At 36.4% G+C, this 22,974-nt stretch overlaps 1 protein-coding gene across 2 annotated transcripts in view; it reads right to left on the minus strand.

Moving 5' to 3' along the window:
* cdh8 (cadherin 8) overlaps positions 1-22,974 on the minus strand; it is a 128,866-nt gene that overhangs the window by 80,370 nt on the left and 25,522 nt on the right. For both annotated transcript variants that reach the window (XR_007899130.1, XM_051716583.1), the window contains exon 3: positions 5,044-5,338. Coding sequence is in view for 1 of the 2 variants with exons in the window: in XM_051716583.1 (XP_051572543.1) it covers positions 5,044-5,338 (295 nt within the window). In the remaining variant the exon portion in view is untranslated. The remainder of the gene's footprint in view (positions 1-5,043; positions 5,339-22,974) is intronic.

Genomic DNA, 22,974 nt, shown 5'->3' on the forward strand with positions numbered 1-22,974 from the left:
TTGGTGATCTAAGGGACTTAGAGGTACTTGGTACAGTGGTGATGGCATTAGACAGCAGAGTCCAGTAGCATCTGCATGTTATTTGTATATTATATATATATATATATATATATATATATATATATATATATAATTTTTTAGAAGTGTGATTATCATACTTTCTTGATTCTACAACATATCTATTTTATACACTCAATGCAGACATTGCTTACATTAAAAACAAATTCTTTTTGGATTTTGCCCTTGGTTTTTCTCACTCTTGAGTTATAAACAGATTATTTAGCAGAGATGGGCCACTTCTATTTAAATGAATGGGAGAAATTGGAACTGTCAACCAAAGAGCTCTGAGTGCCCAATGGTAAATGGATGAAGAAAGGATGTCCCGCCTTACAGTTAAAAGAGCCAATCAACTTTTAGGTACAGACACTGCCTGTCAATCAACTCTAGAACGCACATGCGCATTTGCTATACAAGCCTTGACAATTGTGTTTTTTTAGCGTAATATGAGGTAAAGAATCACAATTTATGATACCAGTATTGTCAGATTTTATTGCTGATTTGAAATATGTTCTTTGATCGTAATCTTGACCAACCATTTTTAAGATTTTGGTCTTTCTTCATTCAAGTAGATAGAAGCTGCACTGGCAAAATAGCCTCCCGAGAGCATTCCAAAGATGGCCGACAGTGGACTGACTTGCTAGAAAGATATTGGTTATAACCCTCCTCAAGAGGGTTCACTTTAAAATTTATTTTCATAACAAAAGCACTGCCACAGTTATTACCAAAGACTTCCAATTAGTTAAAAACTAAATTTTCTCATGCCCATTTACTAACATGCCCAAAGTTATTTTGGCAAAGAAGTATTTAAATGTATTACCAAGTTTGCTACCAATTACTAACATTGGATTATCCATTATCAAAAACATCAGATACAGCACAAATACATTTCATATTTCTGAACCCGTAACCCTTTCACATAACTGGGCCCCACAGAGTAGCGTCATGTGTTTCTGCAACAACCAGTTACGTTACAAGCTGCCAGATTCAAAGCAGCTTTCGCACTAACACAGGCTGCATTGGTCAAGCATCTGTAATTTATATTCGCTCAAATAGTTACTCATACAGTCTTTTAAAGCACAGAATAAGTTTATTTTATATACATACATCCAGCTCGTCACCAAAGTACCACGATAAAAAGTTTAAAGCTTTTATATGCACAGTCAATACATCAAACACGATCTTCCTCCGATGTGTGCTGCCATTTGTTTACATTAGTAGAGGTTTTAATCCGTCAAACAAACAGCTACTACAAACAGAGTCTTTTCAAGCACATAATATTTTTATTTTATGTAACAAACAGCCAAATTGTCACCAAAGTACCACAATAACATTTCACAACTTGTATATACACAGCCATCATATCTAAACGTGATTTTCACATGCACGCAGCCATGTCTGCTGATAGGGTGCAAATGCGGTTTTCATTCACACAAACAGCAACTCAAACAGTCTTTTCAGGCATATAATACATTTGTTTTCTGCCAAACTATCACATAAGCACCACAACTATCACCCCCCCCCCCCACACACACACTCATGTTGGTGCAGCTATCACTATGAGGACTCTCCATAGACTTAATGATTTTTATTCTGTACGAACTATAGATTCTATCTCCTAACCCTAAACCTAACCCCTACAAAAAAACGTTCTGCATTTTTACATTTCCAAAAAAACATTGTGTAGTGTTTATTTTATTTTATTTTTTTATTTTTTTTAAGCGATTTGAATTATGAGGACACTAGAAATGTCCTCATAAACCACATTTATAGCATAATACCCTTAAAAATTGTAACCTAAAAAAATGTCCTCGTTAACTACCCAAACCTGCCCACACATACACACACACAATGTCTGAGTGCATAGGCAAATCATACTGCTGATATCATTTGTTCATTTGATTTTTACAGCTATAAAAACAAAAATAAATAAAACAAAAACAGTAAAGCAAAACTAACCCATTTGTTCACATTTTACTATATAATATACCATTTCTTTTCTTTCCTTTCTTTTTTTTTTTTTTTTTTATGAGAAGAAATCAAAAACTAAATAATAATAAAAAAATAAAAAATAAAATACTGGTCTACACTCTGCCCCCCTCTACCGGCTGTGCAGTGTCACGTGCAAAAATAACTCTCTCCAGGGGGCACTGCAGAGGAATTAAGACCCTACTCATGAAAAGGTTAATACTATTGGACACTTTTTGCAGTATGTTTAACAAATGAGCTAATCCCAAACGTAAAGGGATAGTTCACCCAGAAATGAAAATTATCTAATCATTTACTCATCATCATGTCATCCCAGATGTGTATGACTTTCTTTAGCAGAACACAAACAAAGATTTTTTTGAATAATAACAGCCCTGTAGGTCCTTACAATGCAATTGAATGGTGATCAGACCTTTGTATCTCCAAAAATCACATAATGGAAACATAAAAGTAATCCACATGACTCTAGTTGTTAAATCTATATCTTCAGAAGCGATATGATAGATGTGGGTGAAAAACAGATAAAAATGTAAGTCCTTTTTTTTTTTTTTTTTTACTCCACTTTCACTTTTACATCTGAAAGCCACGTGGTGCTGTTTAGTTTCACTTTCACATCTGAATGTGAGCTTACCGAGCTTAAATATTCTTCAAAAAAATCTTTTTTTGTGTTCTGCTGAAGAAAGAAAGTCATACAAATCAGGAATGACATGAGGGTGAGTAAATAATGATATATTTGTAATTTTTGGGTGAACTGTCCCTTTAAGGAATCCAAACAAACTTCATGAGTTTATCACATTCAAACTTATTTTAAGGCCTTAATTAGAAAATAAAACATGTGACAACAGCATGAGAGGTAAACTTCCTGTGATTTGTGTAAATGAAACGGGAAAGAGGCCTCCTTATTTGTCTGTTTGTTGTTTTTCTTTTCCAGCCAAAGAGCTTTTGATTCTCTGTATGACTGTCTCCCACAACATAAATACTTTATAAGACCAAAACAAGTTATTGAGAATGCCTTTCAAGCAAACAAGAGAACATCAGCTAATGTTTAATTTATCAGCACTGACAAGGAAAGAACAATCGTGAAAGAAGTCAACTTCAGGCATCTTTTGCTGTATTCCCACATGTGGACCCCCTTCCTGCCCTCCTCCACCAATGAGCTTTTCACCCTATAGTCTGCTGTATCCCACCTCACTTTCAAACTCCTCAGAAACATACACTGAGGATTTCATAAGTCAGTCTGCATCAGTCTGTTAGCACAGGAAAGAAAGAGAGAAAAAACCCTAACCTATATCTCCCATTCTGTATACTCTAAGTGCTGAAGAAACATGATGGAAGAATAATGCAGAGGAGAAAACACCCATATGAAGAAGTCAAGAAGTTTTTGAAAGGAAACATGAATGCTCTCTCTTATACATGGCTGGGTTATAATGTACTAGGAGAAGAGCACTATTCCCCAGACTGCATTCTACATTTCAAATGTGAGCCTTGGGTCAGGAGTATAGAAACACTTGGTTCACAAGAAGGGGTTATTTAGTGCCATTTTCCTGCTCAAACTGACATCGATCATTTCATTAATGGCACTTCCTGTAACTCAGAGTACTCTCATCTTTAATCTATATTAATGAATATAGTTTTCCACTCTCTGCATTACATTATTTAATGTTGTGTATAAGCCATAAACCACAAAACACATTTACAAAAAGCAAAAACAAGCTGTGAGTTCATACACTGCTTTATATGGCAATATCCTGCACATAGTTTAAAAAACACAAGATAGGCTCTTTTTTCAAAACTTTCCTGAGCAAATGGGGTTTCACTATATAAATTCTACATGTAATGTGCATTACAGAACAGCACAGCTTTCAGAATGTCACAGGGGTTATAATGAATACCTTAAGTGGCATTCTTATGAGATCTCCTACACAGCCTTACTCATATTCAAAATCCAGCTCAAGGTCACGCCCAGGATGGTACAGAGAAATCTCACACAGGCTTTGTCAACTGAACATGAGCTCTATGTAAAGCAAGTCTTAAAGAGACATTCATTAGAATGCATGGCTGGAAATTCTTTAGAACTTATGAATACATTATATTACTTGGAAAATAATGAAAATCATTTTTTATGGTCACACTGGACAATCTCAGCACTAGCTCTCAGTGCTCCAATGCTGGACCAGAATATGTCATGAACACAAACTAAAACTATATATCTGTTGGTCTCTGGGATTACAATAAACTGCAACATATGAATATCATATAAGGGGTCTTCAACGTTTTTCAGGCTTTGGACCCCTTGGTGGACAGATACATGGAATAGGCACCATAGGGGTTGTTTCTTGTTTCTCGTTCTAGAAAGCATGGATGTACTGAGTTTTTTTTAGCCAGAGCACAGAGACTGCAGATTTTAAACGCTTATATAATTGTGTTAATGTTTAGAAGTACACTAGGATATAAATATGGACTAAAAGCAGCAAAACTTGATTACATGGGGTCTGTAAGCCTGGCCTATAATAAAATGTGTATAGTACCATATTAAATGTATTAATTTACTGTTTAATGATGCTTAAATTGTAAAAAATAATCATGATTGATGCACAAAGTCATATTCTTGTATATTATATTTAAATTTTACTTAATTCAACGAAAATGAAATATTTAGATGAACATTTAGATTTTTTACTTTAGCTTTGGTTGAAGTTAACCTAATTTGATTTTTTTTTTTTTGTTTACTGCATATTTTCTTTTCAATCAATAATTGGCAAATCCCCTTTTTTGAGACATCTCCTGTCATATATTTTCATTTCAATCGTCAGATATATAATAGTCAACTCATATTTCTGTATGTGTATCCTTAGATCATGATATTTTTTTGTTTTTGTTTCTTGTGTTTCTTGTGTATTGTCTATCTTTTTGTCTGACTCATAATATGATGACATACAGGGCCTTGTATCATAGTTCAGCTGAGACAAGCGCAGATGATGAAAGGAGATCACTTACCCACTTGGGACATCTCGGGCACTGAACCTTTGTAAGGCCCTTCAATGAACTGTGGGGGGTTGTCATTGATGTCTTGCACTTTAATGATGAACTCTGAGGGTGGTTCTAGAGGTTGGTTAGAATCTCTGTCGATGACCTGTGCTGTGAGCGTGTACTCTGCCTTCTCCTCTCGGTCTAGCCTCTTCATTGCATGAATGTCCCCCGTCCTCTCATTGATGGCGAAGATGGTGCCCGCCCCTTCCCCTGCCAGCACATATTTGATGTTCTTAGTTCCCATGTCCAAATCTGTATGGAGCTAAAAAGAGAAACAGAGGAGGAGGAGTGAGACTACTTCCAGTCGTAACTAATACCACTTGAGCAGGACCAGATCAATTCTGTCCTCACTGGACTGAGCTGTAATCAATCACGCAAAAGAATTAATGCCCACCGCCAAGAGCAGAGTGGTGCAGTCTCTCCAAAAGGCTGGTGTTTTTACTGTGACAGCTGAATTGTTTAATCTCACAGACAAAAGAGGTAAAGGGCAGACTAAGTCCTGGATTTCCAGGTAATGCTTGGATTGTGTATCCCACCCATCTGTCATTCACCTCTTCATACATCGCTAGTAGAGGGTGGAGGTCAAAGCGCTCTGCTCACACCTGCCTCAGGGCCTTGTTACCAACTTGAAATCAGCCACCAGGTCACAGTTCCAGAACGAGAAGGCAATTGGATTGTGCCAGGAAAAAAAAAAAAAAAAGGACAAAAGGGAAAGGCCAAGACTATCCATGAGTGCTTCTGAGAGGTAACACAGATGGACATCTGCCAACCAATAGGAAGAAATCTAGCCTATCCTTCTTACAGTTTCATTGCTTTAGGTGTATGAAGACAAAACTGTCCTTCAACACACTTATTATTGTGTTCTGTTGACTTTTTCAATTATTTGTTGATTTTTCCCCTCCACTCAGACATAGACTAAAGAAACTGAAAGCTGCGTTAGTCATTACAACCAGAGTTATTATTATTTAGAATTTTAATTATTTTTTTTTCTACTTTATTTTCAATTTGTCCATTCAATTTAGTTTCGTTTTGTCTAAAATTATGGGTGAAATACATGTAATGTAATAATTAAATACATTTAATGTGTTTAATGCCTTTAATAAATGGTAATATTTAAACATTTAATAATGCCCATATAATTAAACAGAAAATAAAAACAGAAAAGATCAGATAGCATTAGAAATTTATTTTTATTCTATTACACTTCACACTTTTCAGTCCTCCTGCTGCGTCCAGATGTAGCCTACTTCCCTAATGTTAAGATTTTTTTTTTTTTAATGACAAACTCTCCTTGAGCTGACATGTTGATCTTTTCAAATCATATCTAGTATGGATAATAGATGAATAGAGACTTCTCCCTCACTTGTGTTCTTCATTGTATTTTCCGACTTCTTTGCCATTGAAACGCAAGCGCCAGCTTTACAGGTAACACACGGAGGTTGCACTACAAATGTGTAACGGAGTGAGTTGTACAGTTTCCATGGTCTATTTCATCCGTCATATTAATATGTAGCATATTTGATTTTGTCTCGATACAGTCAACATTTTCAGTTAGAAATGGCTTGCATAGTAACGTGAATCTGATAAAACATTTGTTCTATTTAATAATTTGCAGAGTTAGCGAACGTACTTTTAAAAGTGTACTTACATTTTAGATGTTTCTGGATGAGAGTGGCAGAGCACATGTGACAATCTCTTTCGTGCACACACAAACAGCATGCGTGGGCGAGAGAGAGAAAGTACTTTGAAAGAGTGCGCGCTGCCGCTCTCAGCCAGAATAATCACATCTAAGGACATATACGCGTAAAACCTGATGTGCAGTATTAAATACACAGAATGTATGATAGTACTAACTGTAGAGAGCACATCATTATGAAGACAAAGCAAAATCCCGGACATTTAGAGGCAATTTTGAAATCCCGGCCGGACACTTTTTTCAGGTCTGAAAAATGTATGTATGGTGTATGGTCACCCTATGTTACGTTATGTGTTTGCCTGTTTGTTTGGCATCGCATCACAAATGCCATGGACTCGGCTGGACTCGGAAAAAAATCCCGAGTCCTAAAGGTTCAAGTCCGAGTAAAAATGCAGTCCGTGACAAGTCCAAGTCCATTAAAATTGGACTCGTGACTCTGTCTCAAGTCCGAACTCGAGTACCCCAACTCTACTAACTGACCTGTGGTTATGGCATTGCAAATGGCACTGTTAAACAATGGAAGAACTATGGTAAACATAAGGATGAGTACAATGTAGAATAAAAGTATGGACCTCCAAAAATTATGCACAAAGTCATGTGCAATACATGTTTATGGCCTTCATTATTATTTATGGTTTGCCTTCAGATATTCCTAGAATCAAAATGTTTCTTTAATCATTAAAAACCTGATAACAATAACTGTTATGGAGTGAGAAACACAAAATTTAACTGGCACAGTCCAAAATCAGTAGTGATTTAATCATGAGTACATTCAGGATATTATAACTAGCCCTATATAAATAAGGAGTAAAATATGTTTGATTTTTAAGTACAAACAAGTCTGTGCAAGTTTCTAAATGCTCAGAGAATAAAAAATAAATCATATTCAATAAAAACATGAAATGCATCTACATAATCATGTTACATATTAATTGCAATTATGTAAAATAAAGAAAAGAAAAAAAGAAAGAAAGAAAAACTGCACTGTGTATATGGATGACTATGTACCGTGCTTAGTAAGTCGACAACGTGTACGGTCATGTAAATGCCTTAAAATGTAAAAAAAATAAATAACAGCATACAGGTTTGGAACAACAGAAGTTCATAATGACAGAATTTTCATATTTGGGGTGAACTAATACAGCCTGGTGCGAGGTGGGAGACTGCAGCTTTTAAATACAGACTTCAAAAAAAGAAAACAAGAAAAAAACATTTGCTTATTACTTATTTGCTTTTTACAGTATGCATATGTTGTCTCAGTGGTGCTGTCCCAGGCACTGACAAAGTACACACACTTAAATTGTCACACCTTGCACATTTGTTCTCCTAATTGTCCTATCATTCCACATGAAAGATCTATCTCATTAACACATCAGCTTCACAACATTCTTCACTCTTCCAAAAGCTTTAAATGAGCCTTAATTAATGATGTGCTTTTTCTGACAGAAAACTTTTTATTTCTTTTTCTTGTAATTTTTACTTCATGAATTTACAAATGTGTATAATAAAATACGATATTATACATCACTGTAATATATAGGAACAAATTGTCACTGCTGAGGAAACTTCAAACTTCTCTGTTTGTTCACCCTTATAGCAGAATGTGTACAGACTTGTGCTCACACCAGTCCCATTCTGATGAGTGATCGTTTAATCTCAATGTGCAAACAATCGCCTGAAAGTACGGCTGCAGAGGGGAGGCAGTCTGTCATTATTCGGGTTGCCAAGGCAACTCCAGTGCTCTCACATCTGATGACATCATACCTTACCCAACTCTCTTGACACACAAATAATGTAAAGGTGTCTGGTAGTTTAGAATTGTAATTTTGTCATTTTGTTTTAATACTTCCATATAAATGAGTGAATCATATTTATAAAATTGTATGAATAATAATTTAATGGAAGCTAGTAAGGTCAAAGAAAACAAGGAAATGTCTTAACCTTGATCGCATAATAAATTTAATTGAAAACATAATAGTAGGAGACACTGAGAAATATGAAGCCGAAGAATAACGGCAACAATGGGATATGCAAAAACATGAGGTCTTAAATCTGCCCACAGACTGGTGTGGATTAGCATTCAAAGCTGCCTGACTGGAGCTGAACAGGAGCAACAGTGGGTTTTACACGTGTCTCTCTTCACCAATCTCCTGAACCTCTGCCTTGGAGAGCTGCTTTTATTGTCAGTTCGGGAGAACATATGTCAGAGGCTGCTGGAGATGAACCTTTATAGTAGCCTGAGGAACAATCAGTTGCTCCGTAATGAGTACCCCTCCATCCCCCTACGCCTACTGGCTGCACAATAAAGTGCAGTGTTAAGCCCTACATGGCAAATTAATGATTTTGCTCCTTGTCAGGGCAAGTGGTAGAGAGTGTCTACTAGGGAGTCACCGTGAGTGGAGAAGAGAAGATTGGCATCACCTACAGAGCTGCCGTGAAATAATTAAGTTCCAAGATACTTGTACTGTAGGTGAAATAAGTGTAAGTGTGTTTTAAATGCTGTGGCAGAAATCACCCATTCATGTGTTTAAATTTTGTCACTGAAATGGAGTAGCACCTTGTGCAAATACTTTCCTTTAAACTGAACATTCTGTCATCATCTACCCTCCCCCATGTCTCTCGAAATCCATATGATTTTTCTTATGAATTATTATCAATCTGTCAAAGCTGCTCTTTTCCATACAACGAAAATACATGTTGATCACTGGCTGTCAAGTTCAGTTGCAATTTTGCTTGGTTCCATTTTTATATAGAACTATTACCCGTAAGCTGTTTTATCACACTGACCTGAAAACCACATGCCACCAGTCATGCTTTATTTTAAAGTGGTTCCCTAATGCCATCAAGGTACAACAGTGTCATTAGCCATGCAAATAACTCATCTATCTCTCCTTGGCAGAGACCAGTGAACTGATAGAGCTGCAATTATCATGTTCTTTTTCTTTAAAGTGTCTGTTGGCTGTCCCCACAAAAGGCTTTAGGGACAGAGGGGGGTTCAGCACTAAGGCAGCACTATCTATGCTCGCTGTCTGTTCTAATGTGGAATTACTGAGAGCTCTGTTTTAACACGTCACATCATGGCAGTGTAGACGTGACAACAAGCAGTTCCTTTGTCTATCAAACTGAAGACTGCACAAAGGCATGTGTGTATGAGTGTGTGTATATGCTTATTTTTTACTATGTGGCTCACATAAGTGTTTAGTTTAGAAACCAGCAGTCAGGAGACATGGGGTAATGTTTCATACACAGGAATACAAAGGGTGAGCATTCTTTCTTGTTTCTCCCTTAAGGTGTACTATACATTTCATGAAAGATATACTGAGTGATGAAAGCATCAAATAAAATGTACAGGTCCCAAAACATTGTTGCTTTGCTGCACTGTTTTAGTACCTGTGTTTCTAGCATTTCTTTTCTTTTTTTTTTTTTTTTTTTGGTGTGTGCCAAGGGCAAAATGAGCAGTTTACCCTGCTAAAAAATTTCCACAGCAGATATTTATTTTACTTTCATCTTCTCTCTTTGGAAAGACAAATATAGAGGTCTTCTCTGTCTTCTGCATTATTTTTGAAGCCTACCATCATTATTTTCTCCAGCTTTTTTTAAGGGTGCTGGAAGAAACAATGCAGGAAAAATTTAAAAAACAACAAATATCCTTAAAGGGATAGTTCACCCAAAATTGAAAATTCTCTCATGATTTACTCACCCTCATGCAATCATGATGTTTGACTTTTTTTCTTCTGCAGAACAGAAACAAAGATTTTTGGAAGAATATCTCAGCTCTAAGCAAGTGAATGTTGACTGAAGGCCTTTGAAACTCCAAAAAGGAGATAAAGTCAGCATAAAAGTAATCCATAAGACTCCAGTGGTTTAATCAATGTCTTCTGAAGCGATCCAGTTTTGGGAGAGAACAGAGCAAAATATAACTCCTTTTTCATTGTACATCTAGCCATTGCAGGCTCTAGGCACGATCATGATTTTAAGCTCAATTACACTTCCTAGTGCTTAACCTATGCGTAGAGCGCTAGATGGCACTATAGGAAAATTAATCGAGCTTGAAATCATGATCTCCAAGGAGACTGCCGTCAAAATGTATAGTGAAAAAGGAGTTACATTTTGGTCTGTTCTCACCCAAAACCAACTGGATCACTTCAGAAGACAGATTAAACCACTGGAGTCTGATGGATTATGTTTATGTTGACTTTTCATGTGATTTTTGGAGTGTCAAAGTTTTGGTCACCATTCACTTGCATTGTTATGAACCTACAGAGCTGAGATATTCCTCTCAAAATCTTCGTTTGTGTTCTGCAGAAGATAGAAAGTCTTAGATGGCATTAAGAGTGAGCAAATGATGAGAGAATTTTCATTTTTGGGTGAACGAACCCTTTAATCCAAGGAAGAATTGGTACATTCATCAACTGTAAAAAGAGACATCATCCTTAGAGCGCTGAACGTTATGACTGAAGACACCTGGAAGTTTAAATGGAAATGTTGATATAATGAAATGTTGATTTTGAGAAGAAATGGAAACAAAAACACAGTCATGTTTTCAGCTAACTACTCATGCCTGAGCAATCGTCAACAAGGCTTCCTCCACTCACCAGTCAACCTGACCATTTCAAGGTTCAGTATATCTGAAAAAAACACTGTATGGGTGTTTTAGCATTATTAGCACTGTAGATTTCTAGAAAGTGATGTATTAAAAAAAAAAAAAAAAAAAGTCTAATTTTTTTTATTTATTTTTTTTGAAAGGGAAATGAAAATTCCCACCACAGTGTCTATTCCACCACATCTCAAATTCTGTACTGTTTTTAATAGAATTCCGTGGTGGACATGACATTGATGGAAATTATATTTCTAATGTTTTTATATATATATATATATATATATATATATATATATATATATATATATATATTGTCTTGCTAAGGATAATTTTATAGCTAACATTTAATGTATCCTACATAAACACATTGTCACACTTTTTGCATAATTTGGCAATATTACAACTTGATTTGAAATGACGACTAAATAAAAATATTCTGCTCACAAGTTATATTGACCGATATTAAACATAACTTGTTTTATAATTCATCTCAAGAATTCTCTTTACTGACACTTTTGTTGACTTAGTGAAATAATATTTGGGGCAACATTGTTTGGTGTTGTAAATGATGGCACAACAGTGGGACAGTCGGAATTTTTGAAAAATTGATAAAAATAAAAAAATTACACAATAAATATTGAAATGGTTTATGGTTATTTTACTCTTTGTTTGGATTATCATAGTTTTAAACGTAATAATTTGTATTTTTATAATGTATTTTCATAGTTTAATATTAAATTCAAGTCTTCCAATGTAATATCTTTTCATAAATGGCATTTGAAAAGTCCCAACAAATAAATGATAAAGACATGGTAAAAATGTTCTAAATCAGTTTTAATATGACCTTCATATAACATAAACAAAAACCAACAAGTTGAAATCTGCTAGTTTTAATAAAAATTAATCCTTGGGACATGAAACTGCCAAAGTTGAAGAAACACCTATATATATGAAACACCTCACATACTATCTCTTGCATATCACTATTTTTCAGCATCTCATGCATTGAAAACAGTACAATTTTAAGATGACATGTAAAGAATGGCAAATTTTTGAATGTTAAAAATTGTTTAATTGTTAAAAACACGTCATGAGACCACTATGTTCTGTTCCCTTAAGTTATTTTACCTATGGCACAGGGGGCATGATTAAATGTGTTATATTATTATTAAAGGTGCACTCAGTAATTCTTTAAGGCCAGCCGAATACCACTCTCTTAATCTCACTAACTACCCTTTTATTGGACACTCATGGATTGAATTAATTATGTCTTACTGTGAATAGTGAATTACAACAATGGCTTCGGTAACTGTAAACTATTGCATTTGAATGATGCTGCATTCATGCCCCTAGGTGCCTGTGGCAGACAAGCCTCTTGTTCATCGGAAAGGAGGAAGCAGGAGCAGGGTTATCAGAATCAGAATCAGAATCAGAATCAGAATCAGAATGAGCTTTATTGCCAAGTATGCTTACACATACAAGGAATTTGTCTTGGTGACAGGAGCTTCCAGTGTACAACCATATAAAAACAGCAACAAGACTTTTAAAAAATAATTAAAATTGAATAAAAAAATAGATCAATATTGAAAAGAAAAAAGTATATATAGAATACACAATAGACAAAATTTGACCAGTAGTGTGTGTGTATATATATATATATATATATATATATACATACATACATACATAAACACATACATACATATACAACCAAAAAGTCTTTTAATAAACAAAACACAGAAATAAAACTGCTTTTCAGCCTAACCAAAAACACATGCGCACACACAAACACTGCTGCATGCGTCTCTCTCTCTCTCTCTCTCTCTCTCCAACTGCCGTCTCTGGCTCCTCCTTATCTCTCTCCCGCTGACTGGGGCAACTCAGCCCCAGGCATCCATCATCACGGCCCGGCCATGCCCTCCTCCTCGTCACAGTGCCCTAGTGTAACTCCAGCACTTTTATGTATACAAAATTAACATGTTAAATTGATGGCTTTATTTATGTATAAATATTATAATTTGGGATTCAACAAGTGGTATGGACTATCAGTGCCTGACTCTAATCAGACTCTAATCAAAGGGACAACAAGCCAACAGTGAAGGCTACTCAAACACATGGGTACTTCCTGGCAACAGAGGCCAACTGGAAGGAGGGTGAGTAGGGGAGTGGTATGTGTGGCCCCTTCCTGTTCCACTGACTGGGAGATAAATGTCAGCCCTACATTTGTTCTTGCCAGATGTGAAGGGGTCATGAGGAAAGTGCCCAAACACTCATCAGTCTCACTTCTGCCCTGTGCTCCTTTCTCTCCTCTTACAGGTCCCAATAACAATTTAGTCACAACATGAGGAAAAATGCTTTCATTCACAGAATCAGGGCACCAATCCTTTGACCTGAGTAACATAATAAAGTGAGAAAGGGGGTAAAAGCCCAGAAAGAGAAATTCTAAGTTGAAAAACAAATAGCTTATAGCCTTTCTATGTTGTTACTGCCAAGCTATGAAAATAAATAGTAAATGAGCAAAATCATGAGATGCTTTTTCTCGCTCACCATCCCCTCATCATCTGTCCTCTCTCTAGTCTTGCTCAGTGTAAAACATAATGTGCCCAGGAGATGATGCAGGTCTATTTTTTTTGGTCTCTTTTCTCTGTAAATTTTGTAGATATAAAATTTTTAACAGAAAAACAGCGGGTCAGCAAATTTCCGTTCTGTATGTACTGTATACCGACTTTGATTCTGCCACTAACATTATGATTCTTTTGATTAAATGTCACTGTAACCCAGCACTTATGTCCACAGTCACAAAGCCCCATTAAAATAACTTCTAAAACCACCTTGTCTTTGGAGGGGACATGTAATCTTCCAGAAAAAAAAAAAAAAAAAATGGTGGCATGAATAAAATCCAAATGGCTCTCTTGGAAAATCTGATCTTAAAAAAGGAGGACACTTTTTAAAAATCTCACATGTCACATGTTGAATGTAAATAATGGAAATTAGGGAGTGAAACTGTTAGGGCAAATGTTAGAATGCGTTATACATTCAGAGAACAGAATTGGGGGAAATCTTAGGCACCTCTGAAGCATAAACAGGTCACTTGGAATGACGTACAGTAGTTCAGCTGCACTTTGCATGAAGGCTTCTGCATCTACACACATTGTGCACAATTTGTCCCATTTTTGTGCACTCACACACACACAAATGTACACACCCAGTAAAATTTAAAAAATCAATATTAATTAGCTACAGACATCTACTTGTAGACATAAAAAAGAACTTTAAAAATGGCTAAAACACAGAATGTCGTTAAGTACCCCTAGGAGCAAGTTTATTCATTTACTTAAGTTCAATAATTTATCTCCCTACACCCATATGCAGTCATGATCTACTACTCTGACCTTTAGCATATGAATTCAATCTCATAGAGTTAGTCATTTAGCGGGGGCCGGCCTTGGCAGGCAGTAAACATGATGATCCAGATGGCCCGCCCCCACCACATGTAAATCAACGAGGGTGCCGTGAAGGGAAGTCACAGACAGAAACTGTTTTCACTGTCTAAAAGGATTGGGAAGACACTCTGTAGCAAGTCATCCATCTGCTGTGACACTGATGCCGTAAAATTTGTCCTCAGGCAAGAATTTGGAATGCACAACCAGCTTTTTTCAGTTTTTTTGATAGGGGTGTTAACTTTTCGCTTATTCTCTCACTCTCAAAATTCTCAACTCACTTAGTGATGTACAGACAATGTGAAATATATGGAGTGGAAAGTGTCGACTCTCAGCTGTCAGTCAACTCATTCATGACACTCAGTCATGCAGTTCTCTGGGACTGGAGCTCATATTGGGAATCCACTTGCCGGCTTTCATAATTTAAAAAGGGAGGCTTTGAATCCAAACCGTGCTATGGTTTAGTACTAAATTTCATCATGAATGAAATACAAGTAGGTGAAAAGACAGTGTGCTAATGTAGAAGCCTGATGACAAACCATAGAGATACACCAGTCTGACAGATTACAGAAAAATGACTTGAAGCAATTCAAAATGCACTCTAACAAATTAAGTTTTCAAATTTGTGAGCCTGTTTGTAAGAGAAATGAGGTGAAAGAGCAAAAATCTCAATATCTTATTAATAATTCAAATACTAAATAATGCATTTAAAATTGCTACAGATCACTTTAATGCTTATGTTGTAATCTCTGTACACCTATATATATATATATATATATTAAGTTCATCTCTCTATCTCCCAGTTATAGACCAGCCAACACTTTTCAATTTGAAAAAATGATGAAAACAAACAAAAAAAAAGGACTGAGGTAAACAGCCCTCGGTCTGGACAATTATATCTATTCTACCTCATTACTTGCCTTTTGGGAAAAAGAGAAGGGCAGTGAGGCAAGCTGCTATCTATTTACATTTACTATACAAGACTATCGGAATTATGTTCTTCTTTCAGCGCATGGATCTGTTTAAAGGTCCTGTGGTCCCAAGGAGATGAAGAAAAATGAAATCCCTTCAAGGTATAGTATCGCACAGGCAAAACTGCTGCAACACAAGTTTTATTACTTTGTCATCTCTTTCTGTATCTTATTTTATTATTATTATTTATATTTTTATATTTGTGGTGCTCTCCAACACAGGATGATAAAAAAGAGACACTAATACATACTCTGAATTTGATTTATTTTTTTCATCACTTGAGACAATCTCAAATTAAATATTTTGTGATGAGGGCTTACAAAGGAGAACATTACAAAGGCCCAGTTGAAAGGTAGGTCCTTACAGGTCACATAACCATAAAATGATTATTCATTGCTTTAACTGCTCAAAGTATTTTCAAAAAGCATTATGATATCTCCAAGTTCAAATGAAATGTGGCCCCCTCCATTGAGACCTTCTCTTTATAATTTGGAAAAGAGACACATAGTTTCCTTGCTGTGCCAGAAGGGTAAAGTCATAATGAACGTGATGTCATGAGTATGCTGACGGATCACTGCGTAGTGCAGCATATAACTCATAACTCAAAATAACGTCTGTATTATTTCATAACAATAAGGCTGTATTCCAATGCATCGTTCTGAATAGCACCCCCTATATACAGTATCTGAAGTATTACATAGTCATCCATTTCAAGATTTTGTGGCATGTTTGTATCTAACGCATGGCTGAGAGCACAGACATAAAGATGTACTGCAATAAACCGCCTGCTGTCTATTCATTCAGTTCTAGGCTACATATTTACAATGCATTTGCTAATTTATTAGTCACACATGTTCAGCAGAATATGTATCATCGTATGGGTCTGCTCACTCAGTTTGTCTTTTCAGTGAGTAATTATAGGTTTTGTGTATGTCTGTAAGCCAATCTGAGAAATTTGTTTATTAAGGACTCTAGACCAATATACAGTGTTTGTTTAACAGCATCTCACAGCTTGGTTTATATGGGAATCTGTTTGAAACTGTTTGTTGCCTTATACCATTTTTAAGATGTGATAATTCAAAAATAAGGATTGATGAGTGCAAATAAAGTATGATCAATACTGATCTAACTGTTGAATCAATACTGTATGATTTTACCTGAGGTTTGCGTTATGCTGAAGAGAATTCATCATCATCATCATCCACCCACTTTCATCTCTCAATCTCCATCATTCCGCATGGTCTGAAATTGAATTGTGAGTTTACCCAGTAAACACACTTCCGAGATGATATGGTTTATGCTAAAACTACTCCATTAGCATACCAGAGGCGAGATAACATGTACAGGCATGTATGACATGGTCTTGTCCCTCCCAGCCCTAGTCCAATTATGGTTAAATCTGAACACATCAAACGTGGCCGTGTGTGCACCTCATGTGATCATTACAGTGATACTGCTCCGTCAACAACTAATTACTTTCTCTGTAATTTCCTTTGCAAAAGGCAACTCTAAGAAGGCAGATCCATATAAGGGTTCATTTACATATGAAAATAAGAAGGACTGGAGTAAAAGCAACATGGGTGGTAACGAGCTGCTTCAAAAATGAGAATAATTCTAGAGAAGCGCTCTGTAGATGGAGCATGTGTGAGGTCTATTTCAGTAAGTGTTAAGTGGGATGGGGAGTTGGCTAAATTTTTTATATTATTAGCTGATTTCTGTAAGCGGTACCGTATATGTGGCCCACATTAGCTCAGGATGAACTCTGCGCTGCTCCATTAGTCTTCCCCAGATAATGCTACACTTCTCAGTACCGTTTACTTAACATGCTGGATCCGGCCTCCTCGATTTGCACTAATCAACTGATAAGGCGAAAGCCCTTTCACCAATCCCTGGAGGGTGAAAACTGAACTCCTAATGGTCATTAGTAGTAATTATGTTCCCTCACAGACACATCCAGCCCAGCCCCTCTCACTCGTAAGTTGTTTTTTATTCCCATCTACCATCTATAGGTTCTACTGATGGGAAGATTGGATCATTTTACTGTATTGAACCTTTGAATCTTGTTCAGCAATATGAACGGATCTTTAAGTCATTTAGTTTATTTGACATGTGACAGCCATATAGGCTCTACAGAAAACAGAAATTATTAGTTCACCTCCCGAATGCATCTTTGGATCTGAGTCTTTGATTCATTTGTCACACGACAGCCCTATAGGACCTACAGGAAACAGAAATGATTAGTTCACCTACCGATTGGGTCTTTGGATCTGAGTCTTTGATTCATTTGTTACATGACCACAACTAGGCTCAGCATAGAAGACAAATGATTCGTTCATGAGTGACAATTACTGGTCTTTCATTAATTTTTCTCTTTACAACTTACAGTTCACTGTGTTGCAGTTGTTTGTATCATGATCAATACATGTCAGTGTGACAATAAATTAAATTTTAAAATAATACAAATTGTCATGATGAATTACTTTGATGTATTTAATGCAGAAAATGTTTAAAAGATATTTTCTGCCAAGTGTAAAATTAAAGCAAAATGGTCTTAGATCACATATCTAATTTACTATCAGTAAATTCAAAGGAAAATTATATAAGGCATACTTGAATTGGATCTCCAGTTCATGACAAGGACATACATTTATTGGGTTTCCTCATTGCTTTCATAGTCTATGATATTTTCCAAATAGTAGAAAAAAGTTGCAAATCCATTATAAACAGTTTAGGACTGGGCTTGAAATAATGGCATCTTGCTTTAAATGTGATTTTACCCATCATGCAGATAAAGTTTAAAGCATTAACTAACTATGCTTTTTTATTTTTTTATTTATTTATTTTTACCAGATTCAATGTTATAAAAAAAGAACCATCATAAAGGAATTTCACAAAGTAAAAAATTTACTCCAGAAATGCTTTGTGTAACTGTAAGGGCAAAAAAAAAAAAAAAAACTATCTAACCACCTGTATTTAAGGACGGTTGGGAATATAACTAATTTCGGTTATAATGCGAAACATTTACTAAATACTCATACCCAAAGACCTAGTCACGAGGTGAACTAATAATTTATGTTTCCTATACAGAGCCTATGGGTATCTATTCGGCTGTCACGAGTAAAATGAACAAAAGACTCTTAAACAAAGACTCGGGAGGTGAACTAATAATTTCTGTTTCCTGTACAGAGCCTATGCGGCTGTCACGTGTCAAAGGAATGAAACACAAACTATACATTTTGCGCATGCGCGGCCACAACAAAATAAAATAATGACTGCAAGTTCATATTCTTCCTGAGTCATATAAAAGATTTGTTTAAAATGAATGAATCGTTCATGAAAAAACATCACTAATTGGTACAGATCGTACTTATGCACATAGAATGCGCTCTTATAATGAAAGGAAATACACCTTGAAATTGATTGACAAGCACAGTTTTTCCCCGTGTTGATGTATTTCCTTTTAAAACAGGATGTTTCAGTAGGACATATCGACTTGGGGTGGGGGCTTGTCCATTATAGGCTTTAGTAATGTCACAGCTATGAACTATGATTTGCTACTTGATTGTCGGCTGCAGGTGTTATTAGGGGGAGGGACATTATCATTCTATAGAGCATTTAATAGGACAAAGTCTGTGCAGTGCTGAGTCATCAATATCATTTGTACATTTTCCTGGAAGAGAAAGACTGTAGATTTTAAATGTGAGTATTTGCGTATCTTAATTATATATGCTAGCATATAGATGGATTCAAAGCTAATAGTCATGAGCTGTGTACCAAATGATGCAGTATACAATATGCACTTACACTATACACTTATGCACTCATACATCTTGTATATACATTTTCAAAGTATAGTACTGTCCGAAATGCAACACGCTTTTAAGATTTTTTTTTTTTTTTTACTTTAGATTTAACAGCTGACAGAAGTGATGTTTCCAATGCACATGAAGTGTTTCTGCTAGATTTAGCACGTTAGCCAACCTCAGTCTAACATTAATATCTCAAATAATCTACATATTCACACAGCATGGGGTAATGGTAAAGCCTTCAACTCACATTTGCACAATGCTGTCTTCAAACAAGTTTCGCGAGTTGTCACATTTACCATTAATTACTATTGTCAGATCAGAATCACAGCCAGGTATCCCTGCCCCTTCCACTTAGTACGGCAAGCATGACTGTTGAGTACATGAAGTGTCCAATATTCCATACTCTGTTATTTTGGCTGAAGAATTACATCATCCGGGTACTCATAGTACACTTCTTTTTGTTTCTTTTTTCAGTGTGAACATACTACTCACACTACTTACACTACAAAATGGCTTAGAATAGTGCAGAAGTGTGCAGTTTGGGACACACCTATGGACTTAAAGCTACAAAACTCCAGTTTATATTTTTTTAACTTTCCATTATGAACAGCAGTGATGTAATATTTTTAGGGGAAGTGATATACCTGTAATATAATTTGTATCTATTTAAAATGACCTCTCTCTCTCTCTCTCTCTCTCTCTCTCTCTCTCTCTCTCTCTCTTTCTCGGATTTATTTCCATCCTCTCAGTTCTCTCTAACCTCAGTGACCTATTCCCCAAGGACTGACCTGCAGAGAGTGATCTGTAGTGACGAGAACTATAAAAACTACTGGCAAGGGGTGTAAAAAAAAAAAAAAAAAATCAAAATCAGTACAGGCCCTTCCAACAACCTTAGCATCACCACTGAAATCTCCTTTTCCTCCTTGTATTCTTGCAATCATATTCACCTGATACAGTTTTTACAGATTCAGGCCAAGGCAATTACAGAGCAAATACAGAGATGTTGCAGTGGTGACCGATGGAGACACAAATGGTAAGATATAAGCATATTTCAAGGCACTTTTAAGGGGGGGGGGGTGGCTTTGTTGGGTCTAAACAAAAAAAATGTCTCTCCTCCATTCTTCAAACTACTTTTACATATTGCTGGAAAATATTTCACATTGTTTAGAGAAAAAAAAAATATATTGCTGAAGTATGTTTCTAAAAATGGCAAATTGTTTTTGCTGAAAAGTGAATTAATAAGCAGACACATTCACATATGACTGCAGTCAATCTCCATTATGCATGAATCACATAAATTCGCAAGATACAATGTTTTTAAAGCTTAAAATAATGATGCTTTTGAAACTAAGCTCTATCCGTGAGTGATGTTTTAAATCATGTGTTTGTAGCTTTATTACCAGTATTCAGATGTCAGGGGGACGGCAGTGTTCATCTAATTCATTTCAGGTCACGAACGAGAGAGGCAGGGGGGTAGTACGTTGTCCTGGCCCTGCAGCGGTGTGGCTGACGAGACAGCCTATTGTCAGGAAACTAATAAAGAGGCAGGGTGTGCAGGAGCACAGTAATTATCAAGCCTGGGATATCAGCACAGTATTTATGAAAACACTACGCATTAACAAAAGAAAAAAGTTACACACACAGGTGGGCTGTATCTGGAATAGATTTTTGGTAGCAGACACGGCACATGTCCACAACCGGTTGATAAGCAAAACTTGCATTACCATTTCCCTGAAATTTTCAGTTAAAGGTTGGGGAAAAAAACAACAACACACACAGACACACAAATGCCTTCATGAACTGGAAAAAAAACATACCCTGGAACTGCTATTAAAGTGTCGCAGAGACACAGACAAATGGGCTGAAATATGGCAATGTGAGATTGCATCGATCCGGTAGGGTGCAATCAGCTAGCCGGGTCATCCCCTTTGACTAAGTGTGGTGCATTTCAGAATCCATGAAAATATTGAGTCATAAAGCTAGCAGGGCCCGAGCAAGGATACATGACATGTTTTCGGTTTTCTCCGCACTGAAAAAAATACACAGAAGCAGCATGACAATGACCTTGCATTTGTAATGTGCACACCTGTAATGTTTGGCATGACATCATGGATCTGTTATTGGCTGTGAATTTCTGCTTCACCGTCTGTCTCTGCTTATGTGTTCATGTTACTGTATGATTGTATGCCAGGGTTTACTTATGTGTTTGTGCTCGTCTGCAAGTGTGTGTGTGTGTATGCGTGTAAGAATCCATTAATGTACTAGTACTCTATGTACTGTACAAGATGAGAACACGTTCTTGCATACAAAAACAGCTTGATGGAGAGCACAAATCCAAATTTGTAAGTTTCAAAATATGTTTAACTTAAATGGATTGCTGTAAACTGTAGGCCAATAATAGGCTTATGGATTATAAAGACATTGCTATTGAGAAGAATATGACTATATGTGACTCTGCTAACTTAAAAGAACTGTGGTTTGAAAAAAAAAAAATCATCTGAGCGCATTTTTAAATGAGAAAGTTAAAGGAGCTAAAGAATAGGATACCTGTTGCAATTTTATGCTCTGAATATAAAATCCTTTTTGTTTTGTCTTATCAATGCTTTACTCATCTGCCACAATAATGTATTGCATTTTAATTATCAGAATTATTATTTTTTTAATAATATACAGTAAATATATATATATATATATATATATATATATATATATATATATATATATATATATATATATATATATATATATATATTCACCAAAGTGGCATTCAACTGATCACAAAGTATAGTCAGGACATTACTGATGTAAAAAACGTCCTGGTTACTTTCGTAACCTCCGTTCCCTGATGGAGGGAACGAGATGTTGTGTCAATGTAGTGACACTAGGGGTCGCCCTTGGGAGCCCCAAACACCTCTGATCTTTGAGAAAAGGCCAATGGGAATTGGCGAGTGGAATTTGCATGCCACTCCCCCGGATATACGGGTATTAAAGGAGCTGGCTTGCAACCACTCATTCAGGTTTTGTGCTGAGGAGCCAAGATAAGGTCTCGGCAATTTCAGCGGGTAGTTCTGTGATGTGGCAGGAGGGACACAACGTCTCGTTCCCTCCATCAGGGAACGGAGGTTACGAAAGTAACAAGGATGTTCCCTATCTGTCACTCACACGACGGTGTGTCGATGTAGTGGCACTAGGGGTCCCTATACAAAACGCCACAACTAACTGAACTGTGTTACGTGAACTGGCGGTGCGAGATGGGCAGACCATTGTGTGCCTCGTAGCCAATGCACCCAGCCATCACGTAACCTCCTCCAATGCTCTTACGAGCATCGTACGGTCCCCTGCATCTTGGGGACATGTCGACTGCCCAAAAAATTGGGAACG

The sequence above is a fragment of the Myxocyprinus asiaticus genome, chromosome 2, assembly GCF_019703515.2.
Source record: "Myxocyprinus asiaticus isolate MX2 ecotype Aquarium Trade chromosome 2, UBuf_Myxa_2, whole genome shotgun sequence".
Taxonomy (NCBI): Eukaryota; Metazoa; Chordata; class Actinopteri; order Cypriniformes; family Catostomidae; genus Myxocyprinus; species Myxocyprinus asiaticus.